The following is a 20,068-nucleotide window of genomic DNA, read 5'->3' as shown; positions in this document are numbered from 1 at the left end:
CAGGCAAATTATTTACCACCAGGTATAAAACATAGTAATGATCATTGGGGATTGAGCATCCTATATTGAAATTGGTTCCCAGACTGGGCATAATATGCACCACTGGCCCACCAGGGATAAAATATTCCCTCACTTAGCAGCAGGAACAGAATACTGGCCCCCCAGGGAAAACCACAGAATATACTTATGTGTGACTAGTGTATAAAGAATCATGTATACAAGTGATCACAAGAGAGTGGGCACAAGTGCCAGATACAGTATACACCACTGACCACCAGGGCCATGACACAAAGCAGTAAATTCCCATAAAGCTCCAGTGTCCGGTTTCCCAGGGGATCATTTCTTTTTGGGGAATATTTGGGATGATGGGCTCCTCTGGCTGCTGAGCCTTCACGTGCTGCATTCCTGACTCATTCCAGATGTAAGAGGGGAAAAAATCCGCTCCAGTCATAAGTCAAGACAAGTCCAAGGAGCCTCAGAGATCCCAGAAGCTACTGAGACAGGAGCTGCACCCGGAGGAAGAGCCCAGCCCTCACCTGCCCAGTTCTACCAGCCGGGCCATGTTACTCCAGTCCTGCCTGCTGCTGCTGCTCTACAACTATGTGGATGCCAACTTCACCAGCAAGTGGCACCGAGGTAAGCGGCCGCACTGCAAACTCAGCTCTGCTACACAGCAAACCCAGCTCTGCTACACAACAAACCCAGCTCTGCTGCCACACAACAAACTCAGCTCTGCTACACAACAAACTCAGCTCTGCTACACAAAAAACCCAGCTCTGCTGCCACACAACAAACTCAGCTCTGCTACACAAAAAACCCAGCTCTACTGCTACACAACAAACCCAGCTCTGCTGCCACACAACAAACTCAGCTCTGCTACACAACAAACTCATCTCTGCTGCACAACAAACCCAGCTCTGCTACACAACAAACCCAGCTCTGCTACACAACAAACCCAGCTCTGCTACACAGCAAACTCAGCTCCACTACCACTCTACAAACCCAGCTCCACTGCCACACTGCAAACCCAGCTCTGCTACACAACAAACCCAGCTCTGCTACACAACAAACCCAGCTCTGCTACACAACAAACTCAGCTCTGCTACACAACAAACTCAGCTCTGCTACTACACAACAAACTCAGCTCTGCTACACAACAAACTCAGCTCTGCTACTACACAACAAACTCAGCTCTGCTACTACACAACAAACTCAGCTCTGGTACACAACAAACTCAGCTCCACTGCTACACATGACAAATTCAGCTCTGCTACACAACAAACTCAGCTCTGCTACACAACAAACTCAGCTCCACTGCTACACACGACAAATTCAGCTCTGCTACACAACAAACTCAGCTCTGCTACACAATAAACTCAGCTCTGCTACACAACAAACTCAGCTCTCCTACTACACAACAAACTCAGCTCTGCTACTACACAACAAACTCAGCTCTGGTACACAACAAACTCAGCTCTGCTACACAACAAACTCAGCTCCACTACCACACAACAAACTCAGCTCTGCTACACAACAAACTCAGCTCTGCTACACAACAAACTCAGCTCCACTGCTACACACGACAAATTCAGCTCTGCTACACAACAAACTCAGCTCTGCTACACAACAAACTCAGCTCCACTGCCACACAACAAACTCAGCTCTGCTACACAACAAACTCAGCTTTGCTGCCACACAACAAACTCAGCTCTGCTACACTGTCCTTTGTGTTTTGGGTTATTTTATACGGAAACAAGGCAGATTGAAAGATTGGTGACTCTCCTGCTTTTCCTGGTTATCACCCTATTTTTTTGAGCTTTGTAGATGTAGCAGAGCTGAGTTTGTAAAATGTAGTAGTAGTAAGTTTAACACAGTGAAATTGCAATCTGTCACCTTTGATTTTCCTTTTTTTTTAGAACAGCAGATAATCGTATCACTGTTACATATATTAGTGCAAAGTGACTAATTCAGCACTGCTACATTTGCTCATACTGAGCCTCCTGCTTCATGAACGGAATGGCAGAACTCCGCAATGTTGTAGTGAGAAGTTAGACCAATGAAACCCGGAATAGTATTAGATGGGTGACCTATGGGGCTCAATGACAAGTCGGCTCTGCTACATTTGTTCATACTGAGCCTCCTGCTTCATGAACAGAATAGAAGAACAATGCTATTTTTTGGGTGCAGCAATGTCATAGCGAGATGTTAGACTAAGGAAAACCAGAATGGGTGACTTATGAGTTCGATGACAAAGTCGGCTCTGCTACATTTGCTCATACTGGGCCTCCTGCTTCATGAACACAATGCCAGAACTCAGCAATGTTGTAGTGAGAAGTTAGACCAAGAAAAGCCGGAATAATATTAGATAGGTGACTTATGGGGCTGAATGACAAAATCGGCTCTGCTACATTTGCTCATACTGAGCCTCCTGCTTCATGAACGGAAAGCTAGATCTTTATTTGTTGGGCGCAGTAATGTTATAGTGACATGTTAGACCAAGGAAAACTGGAATAATATATTAGACTTGTGACTTATGGGTTCAATGACAAAGTCGGCTCTGCTACATTTGCTCATACTGAGCTCTGCTTCATGAACAGAATGCCAGAACTCAGCAATGTTGTAGTGAGATGTTAGACCAAGGAAACCCGGAATAATAATAGACTGGTGGTGACTTATGGGGCTCAGTGACACAGTCGGCTCTGCTACATCCCGGGGATTCACTTTGCAGGTTTTTCTCATTTCCAGGCCGGCGTCAGCTGGAATGTTGGGTTCATATAATTCCCTTCTAGCGCTGACATAAACTTGTGGCTGACGTGTATAATTAGTTTTACAGCGAGAATATGGGGATGAGGCAAAATCCATATTTCTGTCTGCGCCTCTTGACAAAGATCCCTCCACCCCCTAATTGGGCTCCGGCCCTTTAAATAAGGGGCAACCACCGTAGGGCCGAAAAAAACATAACGCCCCCTATTAAAAAGGGGTAACTGGGTAAAAAATGACCTTAAATACTTTTTTAGGGTCTTGAATTAAAGTGACACTACACCTTTTTTTTTTAAATTCAGGGCTGTAGTCTTGATTTAAAGGGACGCTACACCTTTAATTCATCAGTGCCAGTCAAGTCCATCCTCATCCCTAATTACTGATCGGCACAATATAGAAAACATAAGTTGGTAAGTGGAAACTGTCAGCATGCTGCTGGTGACAGATACAAGATGGTAGATTCTATGTATAATATGCTGTTAATTGGAAAGGGGGGCTGTTTCTTTAATTAAAGGGGGTGGTCTAATTAGGGGAATTTTGACTTAATAGTCAATTTTCTAAATAATAACATATATTGCCATATTGTATGTGTCAACAGCAACATACTGACTGAAGTTTTAGGGGATATTACATTATTTTCTTAAGACCCCCTTTATTTAAAGTACTGGAGCCCATTTAGGGGGCGGATGGGACGGTTGTGGGGCAGAAATATGGATTTTCCTTATATATAGGGCTCTCCAGAATGAGAGTCGCCCCCTGGTGGACTCCGCAGTCCTGAATGGCAGGCAGCCCGTATCAAGGCCGTCCAACTGGCAACTGTACAAGCACCGAGCGTCTGCACTTGACCTCACCGGATCCATAGAATCGGGGCTAGAAATGTTTATATATGTATATAAGAAGTATGCAGCTCCTCCCAAGAAAAATCAGGACTGCGAGACTATAAGAACGGCTCTTCTCTTTCCTGAGACACAGCTCCAAAACCTCTGCAAAAACTTAGTTATATGATAAAATTCTGACTACCTGCAGCCACCACTAGAGGGAGCTCACTGCACACTGAGTATACAGTAAGCTCCTAAGCTCCCTCTAGTGGTGGCTGCAGGTAGATAGAATGTTACCATACACCCAGGTCGACATAGTGGTTCTGTGCATGCGCAGACGGTGTTTAACCTTTCCTCGCGCCTGCGCATTACAGTACTTTGATCTGTGCTCAGCAGGGCAGATCAAAGTGCGCCTGCGCAGGACCGTAATGCCGACCTGGGTGGATGATGTAGGATGTGTCATCCACACAGGCCGATGAACAAAGAGGATGGCAATCACTACAGATAGGAGGCGCTAGACCATAGAGCAGCAATGCCCATCGGACCAGACCGCCCCCTAGGTGAGTATTGTAAAAGTGTATTTTTACGTTATTACAGAGCAGACTAGGCTCTTACATACAGTATTCTAGAATCCTGTATATAACCCCCTACTGGTGGTGGCCACAGCTTATAGTCGCCAAATCTGGTGACAGGTTCCCATTAATCTCTGCTGCTTGTTTGTCTTATTTGTTCACAGTCTGTGGGAAAGCCAATCATATTCGCTCCCCTCCTATATATGCTGGCTGGACACTTCCTTCAATGCCAGCTATAGCTTCTCTTTACTAATCTGGTGAGGTGTTGGGATCCAGACTTACTAATGGTTGTAGTACTTTGTTGCTGTGAGCAGTTGTGATGTTAACCCTTCTTGTTTTTCTGTTATTGCCTTCCTGCTCTTGCTTTTCTCCTTAGTCTCTTACTGTTTGTTCCTATGAGTTTGCAGTGTGTCTGAGTTTTGGTTTATCACGGTCTGTTTTATCTCTGTTGCCATCATACTCCTGCCCCTTGGCTACAGATACTGGCACTCTGCCTAATAATGCCTCTGATATATGTCAGTGCAGGCAGACTCGGGTGCCAACCCACAGACTTGTAGTTCATAGGCAGGCTAGCAAGAGTTAATCTCTGCTGGGTTGCTTCTTAGTCTCCTTTGATCATGTGCTGTGGGTGAGCCAGTCACATTCACTCCTCTCCTATATATGCTGGCTGGACACTTCCTTCAATGCCAGCTATAGCTTCTCTATACTGGTCTGGTGAAGTGTTGGGATCCATATTTACAGGTGGTTGTTGTGCATTATTGCTCCCCTCCAATATATGCTGGCTGGACACTTCCTTCAATGCCAGCTATAGCTTCTCTATACTGGTCTGGTGAGGTGTTGGAATGCAGACTTACTGGTGGTCGAAGTGCATTATTGCTCCCCTCCAATATATGCTGGCTGGACACTTCCTTCAATGCCAGCTATAGCTTCTCTATAGTGATCTGGTGATGTATTGTAATTCAGACTTACTGGTGGTTGAAGTGCATTATTGCTCCCCTCCTATATATGCTGGCTGGACACTTCCTTCAATGCCAGCTATAGCTTCTCTATACTGATCTGGTGAGGTGTTGTGACCGAGACTTACTAATGGTTATAGTACTTTGTTGCTGTGAGCAATTGTGGTGTTAACCTTTGTTATCCTATTGTTGCTACCTTCCTGCTCTTGCTTTTCTCCTTAGTCTCTTACTGTTTGTTCCTATGAGTGTGCAGTGTGTCTGAGTTTTTGCTTTTCCCTGTCAGTCTTTATCTGTATTGCCATCACACTCCTTCCCCTTCCTTCCCTGAAAGTCGGAACAGTTTAGTTTTGGTCAGGAGAATAGCAAGGCACGACATTCCAGCATCTCTACCATTAGGGGTAATCCGGAGGTTAAGGATAGCATAGGGACCCTTAGCAAAAGGGACAATATAGGAGCCTCCTTTCCCTTGCTATCCTGAGTGTAATGATCAGGAGCAGAAAGTAGGAGGCAGTATATAAAGTTTATACCGTACACTTACAGTACCCGTAACCTAACCATCCACATATCTAAATCCACCCCCTGACTCCAGGTACGATCAGATCAATCCTAAATTCGACCATGTAAATGAGCACAATAAGTACTGGCGCTGCCGAGAACAAGATGTGATGAGAAGTCTTGAAGAACATAATAAGGTCTCGTAAGATTTCGCTGCCAGAGATTTTCCAGCTCTAAATTGGTTTTAAAACTTTCTCTGCAATCCAGAGTTTATCTGCAGTGTCTTCCAACAATCGTGTTTTTCCTTCTTTGACTTTCGAAATTGTGTTTTTGTATAAGTACCAGTACGGGGAGACGTCCCGGAACATCAGGAATGTTTACAAGACGTTTGTTGTCACGGGCTTGGGCTTGAGATGCAGAAGTCATTCGAGGACATTCCTACTGGGGGGGTTAATGGGAGGGGTTTTTTTTCATTTTTTATTTTTTTTGCTGGTTTAGGCAACATTTGGGCTCGAACTGGGCTCCTAACCATATTTACATTTCTACAAATATATATAACTTTTTCAATTCCAGTCATCAAATCCATGGAAAAGTTTTTCACCAGTCTCCAAAGATTGAACTTGATGGACCATAACTGGGATCAAAACAAAAAAAGACCATCAAGGACTTACATATATTACATAGCCCTGAAATAGAGTGGTGTGCCTCTTGAGTCTTGAAGAAGAATAGTGTGGTCATAGAACCTTGAAGAAAATTGTTGTGACCTTCAACCCTAGAAGAAGAGCAGTGTGACCATCAAGCCTGGAAGAAGAGTGGTGTAACACTTGAAAGTTAAAGAAGAGTTGTGTTACCCTTGAATCCTGAAGAGTGGTGTGACTCTCAAACATTGAAAGAGTGGTGTGACCCTCAAACCTTGGAAGAAAAGTGATGTGATCCTTGAACCTTGAAGAAGAGTGACATGATCCTTGAGCTTTGAAGAAGAGTGGCATGGCTCCCAAACTGAAGATGGACAGTGTGACTCTCAAGTCTTGAAGAAGAGTGTTGTGACCCTCAACTCAAACCTTGAAGAACAGTGATTTGACCCTTCAGCTTTGAAGAAGAGTGGTGTCACCCATAAACTTTGAAGAAGAGTGGTGTGACCCTCAACCCTTGAACCAATGCAATGTGACCCTCAAGCCTTGAAGAAGAGTGGTGTGACTCTCTACCCTTGAAGAAAAGTGATGTAACCCTTGAACCTTAAAGAAGAGTGGTGTGACCCTTTAGCTTTGAAGAAGAGTAGTGTGACTCTCAAACTTTGAAGATCAACAATATGACCCTCATGTCTTGAAGAAGAGTTGTGTGACCCTAAAGCCTTGAAGAACAATGATGTGACTCGACCTTTCAAGAAAAGTGGTGTGACCCTTGAGCTTTGAAGAAGAGTGATGTGACTCCCCAACTTTGAAGATGAAGTGTGGCAATCATATCTTGAAGTAGAGTGGTGTGACCCTCGAGCCTTCAAGAAATGCACTGTGATCCTCGAGCCTTGAAAAAGTTACATGACACTCAAGTCTTGAAAAATGGTGGTGTGAACCTCGGACCTTGAAGAAAGTGGTGTGACTCATGAACCTTAAAGAGTGGCGTGACCCTCAAGCCTTGAAGAAGATTGATATGATGTTTGAATTTTGAAGAAGAGTAGTGTGACTACCAAACCTGCAAGATAAACATTGTGACCCACAATCTTAAAGAGCAGTATGACCTTCATGTCTTGAAAAAGAGTGGTGTGATCTTCAAGGCTTGAAAAAGAGCTGTGTGATCCTCAAGCTGTGAGAACAGTAGCATGACACTCAAGTCTTGAAAAAGAGTGGTGTGACCTTTGAACCTTGAATAAGAGCAGTTTAACTCTCGAGTCTGGAAGAAGAGTGATGTGACCTTACTGCCTTGAAGAAGAATGGTGTAACCCTTGAATCTGGAAAGAAGAGTGATGGGGCTCTCAAGCCTTGAAGAAGAATGTTGTGGAGCTCAAACCTTAAAGAAGAGTGGTGTGACCCTAGTGCCTTGAAAAAGAATGGTATAACCCTCAAACATGGAAGAAGAGTGGTATGACCCTCAAGCCTTGAGGAAGACTGAGCCTTTAAAGTTTGGAACTCGAATCTTGAAGAACAGTTTGTCACCATTGAGCCTTCAAGAAGACTAGTGTGACCCTAGAGTTTTGAAGAAGAGTGGTGTGATACCCAAGCCTTAAAGAAGAATGATTTGACCTTGAGCATTAAAGAAGAGCTTTAAACAAGAGCTTTAAGGCCCTTAAACTTCGAAGGAGATAAAAGTAATTTAACTCTAAAACCTTGAAGAAAAGAAAGAAAAGTGCAGTCTTCAAAATGTAAACATATACAGTTAGGTCCAGAAATCTTTGGACAGTGACACAATTTTGGCGAGTTGGGCTCTGCATGCCACCACATTGGATTTGAAATGAAACCTCTACAACAGAATTCAAGTGCAGATTGTAACGTTTAATTTGAAGGTTTGAACAAAAATATCTGATAGAAATTGTAGGAATTGTCACATTTCTTTACAAACACTCCACATTTTAGGAGGTCAAAAGTAATTGGACAAATAAACCAAACCCAAACAAAATATTTTTATTTTCAATATTTTGTTGCGAATCCTTTGGAGGCAATCACTGTCTTAAGTCTGGAACCCATGGACATCACCAAACGCTGGGTTTCCTCCTTCTTAATGCTTTGCCAGGCCTTTACAGCCGCAGCCTTCAGGTCTTGCTTGTTTGTGGGTCTTTCCGTCTTAAGTCTGGATTTGAGCAAGTGAAATGCATGCTCAATTGGGTTAAGATCTGGTGATTGACTTGGCCATTGCAGAATGTTCCACTTTTTTGCACTCATGAACTCCTGGATAGCTTTGGCTGTACGCTTGGGGTCATTGTCCATCTGTACTATGAAGCGCCGTCCGATCAACTTTGCGGCATTTGGCTGAATCTGGGCTGAAAGTATATCCCGGTACACTTCAGAATTCATCCGGCTACTCTTGTCTGCTGTTATGTCATCAATAAACACAAGTGACCCAGTGCCATTGAAAGCCATGCATGCCCATGCCATCACGTTGCCTCCACCATGTTTTACAGAGGATGTGGTGTGCCTTGGATCATGTGCCGTTCCCTTTCTTCTCCAAACTTTTTTCTTCCCATCATTCTGGTACAGGTTGATCTTTGTCTCATCTGTCCATAGAATACTTTTCCAGAACTGAGCTGGCTTCATGAGGTGTTTTTCAGCAAATGTAACTCTGGCCTGTCTATTTTTGGAATTGATGAATGGTTTGCATCTAGATGTGAACCCTTTGTATTTACTTTCATGGAGTCTTCTCTTTACTGTTGACTTAGAGACAGATACACCTACTTCACTGAGAGTGTTCTGGACTTCAGTTGATGTTGTGAACGGGTTCTTCTTCACCAAAGAAAGTATGCGGCGATCATCCACCACTGTTGTCATCCGTGGATGCCCAGGCCTTTTTGAGTTCCCAAGCTCACCAGTCAATTCCTTTTTTTCTCAGAATGTACCCGACTGTTGATTTTGCTACTCCAAGCATGTCTGCTATCTCTCTGATGGATTTTTTCTTTTTTTTCAGCCTCAGGATGTTCTGCTTCACCTCAATTGAGAGTTCCTTAGACCGCATGTTGTCTGGTCACAGCAACAGCTTCCAAATGCAAAACCACACACCTGTAATCAACCCCAGACCTTTTAACTACTTCATTGATTACAGGTTAATGAGGGAGACGCCTTCAGAGTTAATTGCAGCCCTTAGAGTCCCTTGTCCAATTACTTTTGGTCCCTTGAAAAAGAGGAGGCTATGCATTACAGAGCTATGATTCCTAAACCCTTTCTCCGATTTGGATGTGAAAACTCTCATATTGCAGCTGGGAGTGTGCACTTTCAGCCCATATTATATATAGAATTGTATTTCTGAACATGTTTTTGTAAACAGCTAAAATAACAAAACTTGTGTCACTGTCCAAATATTTCTGGACCTAACTGTAGGATGATTTGACCCTTCGAGTTTTGAAAAGAAAAAGCAAAGTGTAGTGTGAGACTTGAGATTTAATTAAGTTTACTATCCTTGAGATGGAAGTGAGAAGGAAAGTGTAGTGTGATCCTTGAGCCTTCAAGAAGAGAAGAGCAATGAGCTCTAGCTCTCAAGTCTTGGAGAACAAAAACGTGGTGTCATCTTTTAGCCTATAAGAAGAAAAGAATAGTGGGACCTTCTCGCCTTATTAAAGAACCTCTAGATGATGAAGGGAAATGTCACCTTTCCACTAGAACCTCGTCCTGCAACATGTACTTCTGTTCTTAGGCGTCACCATATTCACTCTGTAGGTGGTGCTGGTGATAGAGGAGATATTAGAACCAGAAGCTCTAGACAATGTAGGTGTCGCGGGCGGAGGAGGGGACGCTGCGCTCACCCACGGCTCGGGTCCGGCTGCTGCTGCTCGGTGGTAGCTCGAGCGGTGGGCTGGATCCCGGGGACTCGAGCGGCGTTCCTCGCCCGTGAGTGAAAGGGTGTGGTGTAGTTTGGGGACATTGTCCGTGACGCCACCCACGGTTGTGGTGAGGTTGTGACACCACCGCTGCTCTGGACGGGGATCCCGGGAGCGATGACAGGGAGCAGCTTGGATGTTGATTCTCCCCTCCGTGGGTAGGGGGTTTGTTGTCCCGGGGCCCCGGTGAGGGTTAGGGATGACAAGCGGGTTACGGAGCCTGGTGAGGTGCAGGGTCGTGGAGGCAGCCCTGTGCCGCACGGCACGGTGGTACTCACTTAGCCAATGAATAATGCAAAGTCTCCAGTAAAACAAACGGCTGGATGGATGGGTCCCACAGACGGCTGCGGTGTTTCTCCTCCCGGTAGGTTGATGGTGACTGCCTTTGCCTGCACCTGTGTTGTGTTTACGGTTCCAATGGCTTCCCACCGGTAACCCGCTCCCCAGCTTGGATGGATGCTGAGGGAGCCCCTTTTGCCCGCAGGCTCTGGCCCTGGGAACTGTAGCCTTGGCGGTGACTGTGTTTCCCTTCACGGTGTGAGCTGTTGTCTTCAATCAGGTCTTGACTGCTGGGAAACCCCGGAGGTTCCCTTCGCTAACGGATTTGACCAGTTTTACGGCGACTCTTAGCCTGGTCGGGGTCCGTAGGCCCTGCCGAATGGTGCTGGCTTCTCTTCACTCCCCGATCCGGTACCGTCGGGCCACCGCCCGTCCCCGGTCCTTATGGTTAGCTCCAATCAGCCTCTCCTGCAGACGGTCACCACCATCTGCCAACCTTGCTGTATGTGCCCGGGCCACACACCCGGACACAGTCAGGCTGCTCCTCTACCACTTCACTTCTCTAACTCCAAAACTCATCTCAACTGACTCCTTTTCCCCCCTCCAGGACTGTGAACTCCTCGGTGGGTGGGGCCAACCACCTGGCACACCCCCTGGTGTGGACATCAGCCCCTGGAGGGAGGCAACAAGGATTTGTGTTTGACTTCGGTGTGCCTAGCCAGGGTGTGGGGTGTGTTGTTGCAGTACCTGTGATGACCTGGCTTGTCCAGGGCGCCACATAGGCTCTGTCCATCCACTTAGACAATCAAGATTAGAGTGGCTAAGATTACATCAAGATTAGTGTGGCTGGGATGGGCAATACTTTCCAGTACAGAATGGGTGTGTGTGCTGTCCAGCTGAAGATGTCAGCTGTTGGCTTCAATCTACTTAAGCTACCAGCCTACTTGTGTTCCTCTGGATAAGTCTGATTTTGTTGTGCTTCCCTCTTGATTTTGACCCAGCTCTTTGACTACTCTTCTTACGGATCTTGATTTTGTCCTTTACGTTACCTCTTGGCTTTGACTCTGCTTGGTTACCATTCCTGCCTCTGGTTGGCTGCCCATCCATAGGTAGCAATCCACTGGACCCCGTTGTAAATCCAGATCCTTGTATAGGGGTTAAAGGGTATCAGGGCTTCTCTGGATTCTGTCAAATGGAGTGGCTCATGCCAAGTGTGTCCAAGGTAGCCGTTTTGAGCCTAGGCCTAAGAGAGATGTTATAGTAAGAACCCTGTGATCCTTTAAGGAACTTGAGGCCAACTTGAGAGAGTGACTAGAACTTGATGTTCTCGAGTCGTGATACCAAAGCCAGAGAAGATATTCCACCCAATGACCTATGAGTTTACCTGGACCACACATCCCAGTTTATATACTTTAGACATGGGTTCATTTGATGTCACCAATATTCCCTCAACTTTGAGAACCACCACCGGACCCTGCACATGGTGATCTATAGGCCACCCAGACTGTTGGGTCCGTTTACAATTAATATCTTGGCAGACCCTAATTTTACACCACCGCCATAGAGGACATATATTATATCACAAGGAAATGCATATGTTTTTGATGTGTGTATACCACATGTGCTGTATACAGATGTGGCCACGGATATGATCCGAACGTCAGAGTTATGATTATTTCCGCTGGTCACAACAACCTGTAGAAAGACCCATTAAATTGCAGATGTCACGTGACTCCATTCCTGGTGCGTAGGATAACACCGCTGCAGGTGTCCATATGGATCGTGTTCCCTACAAACATGTGAAGTCTCCTGATCAAAGGCTCCGCGTGATGGCAGATTTATGTAATGAGCCATGAGGACTGTGGACCCTGTCAGTCCATATGCCGGGCACATGTGTCCACCAGACCAACATGCAAGGGGTTAAATTGTTGCCTGTTTGGCATCGTAGATCTGCCGGATGGACCATAAATGGGCCAATAACTACTGTAGTGTAATCGTACATTAGCATTTTACAGCGATTACAAAACTACAACTCCCAGCATGCCCGGAAACAACCTATGGTGCAGAGAGTGAGAGGTGTGACTCCTATAGGGCTAGCGCCAGTGACGTAAATAGAGTTTGATGAGCCCTGGTGCACAGTTTGGACCTATGTCCCCCCCCCACCAACCGTACACCAACACTCAGACACTTGTCTCTTTCCCTTAGCACCCATGTTTCACATGATCTGAAATCCATCTTTCTATCAGCACCCAGCTTTCCTATGTTCTCATAGCCATCTTGTCCTCCGCGCACACCTTCCCCATGCTCTGGTATACGTTTTTCCCTCAGCACCAAGCTTTCCCATGATATCAGAGCATGGGAAAGCTGGGTGCTGAGAGAAGATGTATAGCAGAGCATGGGAAAGCTGCGTGTGGAAGGGAAAGATGTACAGCGGAGCATGGGAAAGCTGTGTGCTGAGGGAAAGATGCATATAAGAGCATGGGAAAGCTGGGTGCTGAGGGAAAGATGCATATAAGAGCATGGGAAAGCTGGGTGCTGAGGGAAAGATGCATATAAGAGCATGGGAAAGCTGCGTGCTGAGGGAAAGATGTATATCAGATCATTGGAAAGCTGCGTGCTGAGGGAAAGATGTATATCAGATCATGGGAAAGCTGTGTGCTGAGGGGAAAAATGTATATCAGATCATTGGAAAGCTGCGTGCTGAGGGAAAGATGTATATCAGATCATGGGAAAGCTGTGTGCTGAGGGGAAAAATGTATATCAGAGCATGGGAAAGCTGGGTGCTGAGGGAAAGATGCATATAAGAGCATGGGAAAGCTGGGTGCTGAGGGAAAGATGCATATAAGAGCATGGGAAAGCTGCGTGCTGAGGGAAAGATGTATATCAGATCATGGGAAAGCTGTGTGCTAAGGGGAAAAATGTATATCAGATTATTGGAAAGCTGCGTCCTGAGGGAAAGATGTATATCAGATCATGGGAAAGCTGTGTGCTGAGGGGAAAAATGTATATCAGAGCATGGGAAAGCTGGGTGCTGAGGGAAAGATGTACAGCAGAGCATGGGAAAGCTGCATGTATATCAGAGCATGGGAAAGCTGTGTGCTGAGGGAAAGCTGTATAGCAGAGCATGGGAAAGCTGGGTGCTGAGGGACAGAGCCTCTTTCCCTCAGCACAAAACTTTCCCATCTCATGCTTGTATCTTTGTCCCCCCTCATATATAGCTCTCCAAAAACTATAATGGCCCCCACATAGCCTTCCATATAGTATAAAGGGTCCCACATAACCCGTCATATATTAGAATGCAGCTACATAGTCATCCACATATTATAATGCACCTCCCATAGTCCTCCATATATTATACTGCATTCCATAGTCCTCCATATATTGAACTGGACCCCCATAATCCTCCATATATTATAATGCATCCCATAGTCGTCCATGTATTATAATGCTCCCCATTATAAGGTGTCCTTCATGTTCTATTATGCAGCATACATAATGTTTAATGCACACCCATAGGCCTCCATGTACTATAATGCACCCCCATAGTCCATGTATATGGTGTCCTTCAAATTGTATTATGCAGCCCCCATACCGTTGGTCACCGTGTACTTACTAATTAAAAAAATAAAAATAAACAAGTCCTCACCTCTCCTCAACCCTCCGCTGCTTTGGTCAGAGCCTCCTCCCGTCCTGCACTCTGCATGTCTCAGCACAGCAGCCACGAAGTAGTGACGTTACCGCGCTCTGCTGCACTGAGACGTCGACTGGCACAGGGGAGAATGATGAAGGATGGAGCAGAGCGTTCCGTTCCATCCTTCATCATTACTTTGTGCGATGACGGACAAGGGGGGCCCGATGCCGCTGCTGACATCGGGCCCCCCTGATTCATGGGCCCCATAGCGGCTGCGTGGTCTGCCACTGCACAGCGCAGCTCCTCTCTCACAGAGAGGAGCCGGCTGCTTTTCTGCAGGACGGGTGCCAGGCCCCTAACCCAGCTCGTCCGGTTGCAGTCGCAATCTCTGCGACCTCGATCGTTACGCCCCTGGCCAGTGCTGTGGGGCTGCTCATCAGAAAGAGCCTTAGAATTATACTCTTTACTAACACATTAAAATAGGGGTTACAGTCGCCACTAGAGGGAGCTCACTGCATACAGAATTCAATGTCGGCTGTATAAACCCATGTGTAGTGAGCTCCCCCTAGTGGTGAATGCATGCAAGCAGAATTATATTATCCATATAGTGTAAATGAATGCAGTAAAAATGCTATAAAACAGATTATTCATTGATGTGGTATTTAGGAGAATCAGAAAGTCAGACTGATTTCCTCTTAGATATGCTTAATCCTAAGAAACAGGAGAATATATCGAGAAATGCTGGTCCTTTGATCAACATGTGGCATTGATTATCAGGAGCAACATTCAAGAAGATCTAAGCAGCAGAGTATTAAATACAGAGCCGCATCAAAGGCCCTTATAATGGGGGAGGGCGGAGGTCAGCACTAAATAATGCATAACCCCTGTAATATGACGAAGGTAGTGATCAGACATGGAGAAGGCTGGATCATTGCATATGTAAAGTTCTGCAACTTTCATATATATCGTGTATTCCAATGTCTCATAATTTTCAAGACCTTCACTTGCTGCCAAGTAATAGCTAAACCCAAAGGTTGAAACTCTTTGCACTAGTAATGCTTCTCACAGTAAGCCAGTCCCAAGAACTTCAGTTGAGGGAGCATTCATTTATTCAAAAGATTGGGTGGTTTATGTGCCCATGGCGGTACCCAAATGTCTAGTTTGGACAAATCGGCAGCACAAATCAGTCTCCTGTACTGATAGTTTGCTACAAAGTATCTTGAAACTGTAAAAGAATAGCAATATCATCTCCAAGATCTACAGCAGGGGGAACATTCATTTATTCAAAAGATTGGGTGGTTTATGTACCCATGGCAGTACCCAAAGGTCCAGTTTGGACAAGTCTGCAGAACAAATCAGTCTCCTGTACTGAACGTTTGCTACAAGGTATCATGAAACTGTGACAAAGTCAGTCCCAAGATCTTCAGCAGGAGAAGCATTCACTTATTCAAAAGATTGAGTGGTTTATGTGCCCATGGCGGTACCCAAAGGATACAGGATTTAAAGAAAAATGCACAATCTGTATAACTCCTATAACATTATATTGCTTTGTGGCACTCCATTCTTTGGGTTATAGAGGCTAGGGTAGGTTGTAAGGAGGGTAAACCTCCTATTAAAAATATGTAAGAGGTACTTTTTGGCTGCTGAAGGTGGTCTTGATGTACTGGGGTGTCATCTAATAACTTGCTTTACCCTGAGGAGGCAACAGTCTCTGAAAGGGCAACTTACCTTGATTCAGTGTTGCACCTTACCCAGTGGAGTAACTATTGGGATTACAGTGGTCACAATTTTGACTAGGACCCCAAAAGTACTTTGGAAAGCACCCAGTGTCCCCTGGTGATGCCTCACTGCCCTCCTCTTCCTACCCCTGTTTTTTATCTGATGTGGACACAGTTTCAGGTGCCCCAAAGCCTTCTTTATGGTATGGGCAGCAAGACGTCCCCATTGACCCCACTGCTGAGCAAGGGACTTGATGGGTACACTGGCATAGGATAAAAAGAAGGATTAAAAAATGAAGCAGGAAGAGGAGACCACTCAGCACATCAGCCAGGAGGCCAAGAACCCACCACATGTTGACAGGTGGATGGAACAGAGGGCAGCAAACTCCATGGGCTCCAAATGACAAGATTTGAGCATCTGTGGGGCTGAGGGCACCCCCATAACTGTACCCTTTACTCACAGGGTGGTATGAAGATATAGGCTAATTTATTGAATTTTTGTAACTGCGCCCCCTAGTGTTCTGTATGATGCCCATTATAGGAGGGGACCGCATAGTGCTGACATCATCCTGCTTACTGGGTGAAGGTGTTGGATACCTGAGTAACTCCAAACTGGGAATCTGGCCGGACAAACTGAAGGCAATGACCTGAAATGAACACAGAAAAGTACATCTCTGACGATGTGTGAGATGGCGGAGGGACGTGCAGCATTCACAAGGTCTGGGCAAACAGGGGTTAATAACAGGACAGCTGAAGTTTTCCATAGGCTTGTGCAGGGAGACCCCTGGCAAGGAGCGCACAATGACCCCATTTAGCTGCATCTCCACCCAGTAACACACTGACCGGCTTCTTTCAGGACGTGGTAGTACCCGAGGGCGCTGCCAGAATCCGTGAATGTATTTATAACACGCTGGCACCAGTCACTGCTCTCCGGGTGAGGTATGGAAACGTGACGTTTGCCCAAAGCTCAAACACAACTGCTTTTTATGGACTCTAGTAGTAATTTTAGGATTGCCATTTATAGGTTAGTGAATCGGCAACTTTTTAGAGTAAAGTGGCCACTAATGAAATCATAAAGGGGACCTCTGTTCAAGACTGCCCCCTATAGGCCAAAGAAGAGAACAGCTGCAAAGACAGTCTTCCATGAAATATGGATCATATGATCTGCTATGCGCACAGTGTAATACCACATTTCTCCATCAGTGGCCACTGTTGGGAACATCGATAGTAGTCTGCAGCCTCTCTTTGTGATCGCCGCTGATCAGGGTCATGGTTGGCTGATTCACAGGATGAGATGGGACAATACATATAATTAGAATATTTATATATTATATTGCTTTGTCCCTTACAGAAAATGAGCAGAATAGCGGGAAGGTAAATTCTCAATTATCATCTTATATATAAAGCCGAGTGTGTGTGTGTGTGTATGTGTGTGTATGTAAAATATGTGTGTGTGTGTGTATGTGTGTATGTATATATGTGTATGTATGTATATGTTTGTGTATGTGTGTATGTATATGTGTGAGTGTATGTGTATATGTATGTATGTGTGTGTGTGTATGTAAAATATGTGTGTGTGTGTGTATGTATATATGTGTATGTATGTATATGTGTGTGTATGTATGTGTGTATGTATATGTGTGAGTGTATGTGTATATGTATGTATGTGTGTGTATGTGTAATATGTGTGTGTGTATATGTATGTATGTGTGTGTATGTGTAATATGTGTGTGTATATGTATGTATATGTGTGTATGTATGTATGTATGTATATGTGTGAGTGTATGTGTATATGTATGTATGTGTGTGTATGTACAATATGTGTGTGTGTATGTGTTTATATGTATATGTGTGTGTGTGTATGTATGCATATATGTTTATGTGTATTTATATATATATATATATGTATACGTGTGTGTATGTATGTATATGTGTGAGTGCATGTGTATATGTATGTATATGTGTATGTACGTATATGTGTGTGTGTATATGTGTGTGTGTGTGTGTGTATATGTGTGTGTGTGTGTGTGTGTATGTGTGTGTGTATCTTTGTTAAAGGAATCCACACCATCGTATACAATCATGAGATTTTGCACAGCCGGTTCATCTGACTCAGGGAACATCATAGACTATGTTTTGATGTTTTGTGGGGGAAATTTAACCCCGTGCTTTACAGTTATTAGCCAAAAAACCTGCTTACATTAAAGTCAATGGAGCTGCAAGCTACAGGTCATTAATAGGAGACAGACAGAGAGACAGAGATACAGACAGACAGAGACAGACAGACAGAGAGAGACAGTCAGAGAGAGACAGTCAGAGAGATAGAGGGAGACATAGAGAGACAGACAGAGTGTCAGGCAGAGAGAGACAGACAGAGTGGCAGGCAGAGAGAGAGACAGAGAGAGAGAGACAGAGTGTCAGGCAGAGAGAGAGACAGAGAGACAGACAGAGTGGCAGGCAGAGAGAGACAGACAGAGTGGCAGGCAGAGAGAGAGACAGAGAGAGAGAGAGACAGAGTGTCAGGCAGAGAGAGAGACAGAGAGAGACAGACAGAGTGGCAGGCAGAGAGAGAGACAGAGAGAGAGAGACAGAGTGTCAGGCAGAGAGAGAGAGACAGACAGAGTGGCAGGCAGAGAGAGAGACAGAGAGAGACAGACAGAGTGTCAGGCAGAGAGAGAGACAGAGAGAGACAGACAGAGTGGCAGGCAGAGAGAGAGACAGAGAGAGACAGACAGAGTGGCAGGCAGAGAGAGAGACAGAGAGAGACAGACAGAGTGGCAGGCAGAGAGAGAGACAGAGAGAGAGAGACAGAGTGTCAGGCAGAGAGAGAGACAGAGAGAGAGAGACAGAGTGGCAGGCAGAGAGAGACAGAGAGACAGACAGAGTGGCAGGCAGAGAGAGAGACAGACAGAGTGGCAGGCAGAGAGAGAGACAGAGAGACAGACAGAGAGAGAGAGATAGACAGAGACAGACAGAGAGAGAGAGAGAGACAATGAGAAAGAGAGAGAGACAGAGACATAGAGAGGCAGAGAGAGAGGGAAACAGACACAGAGAGAGGCAGAGAGAGACATACAGAGAGACAATGAGAAAGACAGAGATACATGGAGGGAAACCGAGAGGGAGACACAGAGAGAGGCAGAGAGAGACATACAGAGAGACAATGAGAAAGACAGAGATACATGGAGGGAAACCGAGAGGGAGACAGAGAGAGACACAGACAGAGAGATAAAGAGAGACAGAAAGAGAGGGAAACAGAGACAGACAAAGATACAGACAGAGAGATAGATAGAGACAGGGATAGGGAGAGATTGACAGAGAAAGACAGACAAAGAGATACACACAGAGACAGACAGAGAGGGAAAGTAGAAGAGAGACTCTTGGTTTCTATCCCGGGCCATGTCGGCTACTACAGTTAGTTATGACTAATTATAAATCTATTTTTCACATTTCTCCCAGTAGCACTGTCAGTGCTGGTGCAGTGGAACGCCCCGCACGTCCGCAGCACTCTGCACACTGTACACGCCACTATACAGTTTATATACACGCAAGTCTAATGTGTCCAATATACACAGACTAAGCCAAAACACACAGCACTGACACCGCCTGCTCCAACCCAGCACATTCCAAGACCCTCGCCAGGACACACGTATATGGAGCCAGGCTGTGATATTTATATAACTCCACACTATGGTTATAAAATGAATCTTCTTGTATATAGTGATATGAGGCATGCTGGTATAACCTGGGTATCTCCTGTATATAATTATATATGTACAGCTGGTATAACCTGGGTATCTCCTGTATATAATTATATATGTACAGCCGGTATAACCTGGGCATCTCCTGTATATAATTATATATGTACAGCTGGTATAACCTGGGTATCTCCTGTATATAATTATATATGTACAGCCGGTATAACCTGGGCATCTCCTGTATATAATTATATATGTACAGCTGGTATAACCTGGACATCTCCTGTATATAATTATATATGTACAGCTGGTATAACCTGGGCATCTCCTGTATATAATTATATATGTACAGCTGGTATAACCTGGGTATCTCCTGTATATAATTATATATGTACAGCCGGTATAACCTGGGCATCTCCTGTATATAATTATATATGTACAGCTGGTATAACCTGGACATCTCCTGTATATAATTATATATGTACAGCTGGTATAACCTGGGTATCTCCTGTATATAATTATATATGTACAGCCGGTATAACCTGGGCATCTCCTGTATATAATTATATATGTACAGCTGGTATAACCTGGACATCTCCTGTATATAATTATATATGTACAGCTG

At 45.0% G+C, this 20,068-nt stretch overlaps 1 protein-coding gene across 1 annotated transcript in view; it reads left to right on the top strand.

Moving 5' to 3' along the window:
* Window positions 1-491: 491 nt before the first annotated feature.
* The window catches only part of LOC142283823 (protein FAM180A-like), a 30,931-nt gene continuing 11,354 nt past the window's right edge, over window positions 492-20,068 (top strand). The window contains exon 1 of the mRNA XM_075333163.1: window positions 492-636. Coding sequence (XP_075189278.1) covers window positions 561-636 — 76 coding nt within the window. The 5' untranslated portion in view covers window positions 492-560. The remainder of the gene's footprint in view (window positions 637-20,068) is intronic.

This window comes from Anomaloglossus baeobatrachus, unplaced genomic scaffold (assembly GCF_048569485.1).
Source record: "Anomaloglossus baeobatrachus isolate aAnoBae1 unplaced genomic scaffold, aAnoBae1.hap1 Scaffold_551, whole genome shotgun sequence".
Classification (NCBI taxonomy): Eukaryota; Metazoa; Chordata; class Amphibia; order Anura; family Aromobatidae; genus Anomaloglossus; species Anomaloglossus baeobatrachus.
Note: the sequence above shows the minus strand (reverse complement) of the source record. Positions and strands in the feature narration are given on the sequence as shown.